The sequence below is a fragment of the Habropoda laboriosa genome, unplaced genomic scaffold, assembly GCF_001263275.1.
Source record: "Habropoda laboriosa isolate 0110345459 unplaced genomic scaffold, ASM126327v1 scaffold41, whole genome shotgun sequence".
In the NCBI taxonomy this organism is placed as follows: Eukaryota; Metazoa; Arthropoda; class Insecta; order Hymenoptera; family Apidae; genus Habropoda; species Habropoda laboriosa.
This window is the reverse complement of record NW_017100164.1, coordinates 785775-787294: the sequence shown is the minus strand read 5'-3', so window position 1 is coordinate 787294 and position 1520 is coordinate 785775. Positions and strand designations below refer to the sequence as shown.

Sequence of the window (1520 nt, the reverse complement as noted above, 5' to 3'; positions counted from 1 at the left end):
ATAGTATATAATAGAATTTAGTTATTTAAACATTGTTTTCTAGAGGGTTTGCGAACTTTAGCAAGTCAAGTAGACAGAAGTAATATTGCACTAAGATCTTGCAAAGAACTTGTTGCAGAATCTTGCAAATATTTTGAGTCTTTATCTGATATTGCTACACAAATATCATTTGCTGTTTCATTAATTACAATGTGCCAATCGTTAATGAAACATTCTGAAACTTACACAAAACAAAATAAAGAAAAATATGGTGAGCAATAATATATACAATTCATAACTTACTAAGTATTAATTTTACTCTCAAAGCACTTGAAGATATTTGTAAAAATATTTGAAATATGTATGATTGCAATGTTGTTTAGCAAAACTAGCATTTGGATTCTTATGTCTTCAATGGCCAGAAGATAATCATTTTAGTCCTCAGTATAAAATAGCTGTAGCTCAACTACTAAATAGTTGGATTGATAATGAACCATTACCATTACAAATGGTTACTGAAAAGTTGGAATGGTTATCAGATGAAATTTCGAAGTTGGAAAGGCCTCATGATTGTTTAAGTAGAATACCATCAATAACAAGAAGTAATTTTCATTTATTATTTAAGAAAGTATTTGATGGTCTGATTAATGGTATAAAAATAGCATTACCAATAGCTAACAAGTGTGTACCTTTTATACAATTTAAATTGTTTCACATTATAGGAATAAATAATTTAAACATTTAATTTTCTTTACCAGAGATCCTGATAGAATAAAACTGTGGCATAAAGTTGCCACAAATGTTCAAACGTTAGTCCAAATATGTAAAACCTTAACAACGAAAAATAATGTATTGATCTTTTTCAAAAATATGCCCATGATATTGAAATTATTTTTAAATCTTGGAATGCCAATTCTGGAACATAATTTGAAGTATCAACCAGAAGATGTAACAAAAATATTAAAGATGATGCAAGGTATAAACTTTTGTTTTTATAATAAAATTGGCATTATCAAATAAGTTAAAAGTATTAATATAATACAGTTAACACATGTATATATATTTTAGGAGGCACTCGATATCTGCACACAATATGTTGTGATACTGCAGAAAAGAAAGATCTTACATTAACAAAATACATACCTGCAGCAAAATCTATATTAGAAAGATTAATTTATAGTGTAAAAGGAATGCTTGTACTTAATAATAGTCCTACTGCTTTTTGGATGGGTAATCTTGTTAATAAAAATTTAGAAGGTCAAGAAATTCTTTCACAGGTTTGTCAATTAACTTTTTCAAATCATACATTTTTTAAAAACTTCCTTAATATTTAACTTTAATTTCGTCTAAAATATTTATTGATTTTTTTTTAGAATTTATCATCAGAAGAAAGTACTTTACCAAATTCTGATGTTACTGATGATATACCTAATGTATCATCAGAAATATTAGAAAGCGATTCCAGTGATGATCTTGCTGAAGAAGATAATGTCTTATGATTTCTTATATACAAAGACAAAAGAAAATGAAGACTCTATAAG

At 26.7% G+C, this 1520-nt stretch overlaps 1 protein-coding gene across 1 annotated transcript in view; it reads left to right on the top strand.

Moving 5' to 3' along the window:
- Positions 1 to 1478, top strand: part of LOC108578537 (Fanconi anemia group D2 protein) — a 5694-nt gene extending 4216 nt beyond the window's left edge. The window contains exons 11-15 of the mRNA XM_017941895.1: positions 44 to 250; positions 363 to 660; positions 738 to 955; positions 1048 to 1256; positions 1353 to 1478. Of these exons, the coding sequence (XP_017797384.1) occupies positions 44 to 250; positions 363 to 660; positions 738 to 955; positions 1048 to 1256; positions 1353 to 1478 (1058 nt within the window). The remainder of the gene's footprint in view (positions 1 to 43; positions 251 to 362; positions 661 to 737; positions 956 to 1047; positions 1257 to 1352) is intronic.
- Positions 1479 to 1520: the final 42 nt, after the last annotated feature.